Source organism: Branchiostoma belcheri, unplaced genomic scaffold, assembly GCF_001625305.1.
Source record: "Branchiostoma belcheri isolate BF01 breed outbred unplaced genomic scaffold, Haploidv18h27 scaffold104, whole genome shotgun sequence".
Taxonomy (NCBI): domain Eukaryota; kingdom Metazoa; phylum Chordata; class Leptocardii; order Amphioxiformes; family Branchiostomatidae; genus Branchiostoma; species Branchiostoma belcheri.
In genome coordinates, this window is record NW_017802425.1 from 545,200 (window position 1) to 548,077 (window position 2,878).

Here is a 2,878-nt window from a genome sequence, read left to right on the forward strand (position 1 = left end):
AACACAAACACAAAACACATGCAGAGAAAGACAGACAGACATAACGGAATAGAAGGAACCTTTTTAGGATTGATTGTGTTACTCCTCGCCAAGTACAGGATGGCGAGTCAATGTGTTCACTGGTGTGGAAAGCCTACTGGCCGAATCACGGTGTTCTCGGCCTTAATGTTAACGTCGCGTGCCAAATACCGAACTGGGGAATGTAGCAAACATGCCAAACTTGAATTTCCTTCTCCAATCTTCTATATCCTACCGCATCACGCACTGTCAATACCCATCTAAATGTCAAAATTAGAAGTAAATGTCGAAATCTTAGATGATGAATCATTTTCTTTCCTGAACGATACTGACCCATACATAAGAGACAGACTGTGACGCACGTTTAAGGTGTGTGACGGGTGTTAAAACAGTTGTGGAAAGTTGATGAAAGTTTGCAGGGTCTAAAATGTTAACTCCTTTCCGTTGTCTACAGATTCTCTCCAGGGCCGGCACCAACGAAAGCTGTTGGACAAACTCCTGAAGAATTACAACATCTTGGAGCGTCCGGTTCTAAACGACTCGGACGCTCTCACTGTCAATCTAGGAGTTACCCTGCAACAGATTATAGACGTGGTACGTACCATAACTTATGGGGCGGGTACAGTAGTTGCTGATATCAGTTTAGGAACCATAACGTGTAGGTACCATTATATAGCTGACGCAGTAGGTACCATAGCTGACACGTGATGTGGTAGGAACCATACTCAGCTGGATAACATGTACGGATTCCCAGTCCACATACCTTGCATCTATTCGTGACGGTCGTGCCGTATATCGCAGATTTGAGAAAATGTGTGCAATAGTGTAATGGTGATTTTCGTCGCAGAGCAAAATTCTTCTTCAGTACATCGTACGATGTATGTGGCCGGGGCTTAACTATTGATTACCTATATCGGTGTCGGGACCTTTCCGGATTGGGGAACGTTTGAAATGACGCGTGATTCCAAATGGACGGCACGTTGGTCAACAGGGAGGCATCGTGGGACAAACGGGTCAATATGTTACCTCCCGTCTGTAGCGGTCAATCTTTCCACTTAGTTCCGGCACAGACGGGCAGGTAGCAGGTAAACACGCACAACAGTCATACTTAGGGCTCAACTGCAAAAAGGGCCCCCACCTGGTAGTTAACGGGTTTTGCTTTTGTACTATCGGACGTGGTCCCGTGTGACCCCAGTGGCTGTCGGGGTTGGGTTTTTTTTGGGGGGGGGGGCACAAAAAATACGCCGAAACCTAATCGTGATAGCCAACAGTTCCTCTCCCGGTGCCCGGTAGTCCATCAACTACACAGGACGTCATTTCCAGTGATCACCAGAACGCCTACAGTTTTTTTTATGTAAACAAGGTCCTCATTATGACCACGACAGCCGGTGTCATCCCGACTTACCCGGCCGGGGCTACACCCCATGCGGACACCGGTGTTATTGTACCCTGAGCATCATGGAGTGTAGAACAAGCCAGGAAGTCAGAAGTTGTAGAACAGTCAGGAATGCACAGTGCGTTTGACAACGGGGCCAAGATCATAGCTTAAACTTTCGTCTGACTGATGCTTTTGTTACCTCCGGGTACGGAAGAATTGTTGTGGGTAGCTGAGCTGTTGTTTTGTACATCTGTTTTTGGCGACGCCTCAGGGGGGAGCCTAATGGCACAGTATTGTGTGTAGTTTGCAAGAATTCTAGGAATTGCACAGGCATTTTTTTTCCACAGGCATGGCATGTCTACAGGCATGTTGATGGCACACTTTTATGGACACATTCCTACGTAGTCCTAAATTCTTGCCCACATACCCACATGCCTTTCAAGTGGAAGTTTTACATTCTTCCCACATTTCTTCCCACATGCCTTCCAAGTGGATGTCTTAGCATTCCAAGTGGAAGTCCTACATTCTTGCTCACATTCCTGTCCCACATGCCTTCCAAGTGAATGAACTACAAACTCCTAAAACATTTTAGAATTACTTCTGTGAGTACAGTCGATAGTGAGCAGATGTGCTGTTGTAGTACCAGGTAGCCGCTTGTGTTGAGTGTCCGTTGGATAGGTAAGTTTGCCATATACATTATCTATGTCTAGTTGTCAAGGTCGTGATTTGGAGTTTCAGTTTCAGTTTTTATTCGCACTTTAAAACAAAATACAGACACAAGAAAATATAAATGAAATGTGACAGTGCAGGGAGGCCGGAAGCATAAAATGCTTATGAGGAGGCCTCCCTTCATAACTTAATTAACAATTCAAATTAATCGGATAAATAAGAAATAACTTACTAGGTAACGGGTAAATGAAACAAAACAATAAAATACAATACGATACAATACTATCTACAATTATGAAAAGTAGTAATGAAAAGTAGTAAACAAGGAAACTTAAACAAAAATTAAGAATGTGTGGGGTTATTTATGAAAGTTGCTTTAGTATAATTTTTGAAAATGGTGACGGAGGGACTAATTTGTAAAGTTCTACTTAGGTTGTTCCAAATTGTTGGGCCTATGTACGTGATTGTAAATTGACGGAGATTCGATTTCGCATTGGATGGCCTTAAATAATTACATTGGCGTGTAAAGTGGTTGTGGATGTCTGAGTTTAATAAGAAGGTGTAGGTGTCGTGGAAGGTTTTCAGGAAGGCAAGGACATTTATTCATTATCTTGTACATTAAAAGACTTGTTTGTAGTTTATTTATGTCATTTATGGACAGTATTTTGAGCTTTTTAAACAATGGTGCAGTAGGGAAAGTGAATGGAACTTTTGACGCTATCCTGATGTATCGTTTCTGAAGCAAAAAAAGCGGTTTAAGTGATGTAGTGTACGTACTTGCCCATATAATATTACAATAACTTAAGTAAGGAT

The 2,878-nt window shown here is 42.8% G+C and overlaps 1 protein-coding gene across 1 annotated transcript in view; it reads left to right on the forward strand.

The window, feature by feature from the left end:
- Window positions 1-2,878, forward strand: part of LOC109475824 (neuronal acetylcholine receptor subunit alpha-7-like) — a 16,252-nt gene that overhangs the window by 9,132 nt on the left and 4,242 nt on the right. Inside the window, exon 5 of the mRNA XM_019776614.1 lies at window positions 473-546. Coding sequence (XP_019632173.1) covers window positions 473-546 — 74 coding nt within the window. The remainder of the gene's footprint in view (window positions 1-472; window positions 547-2,878) is intronic.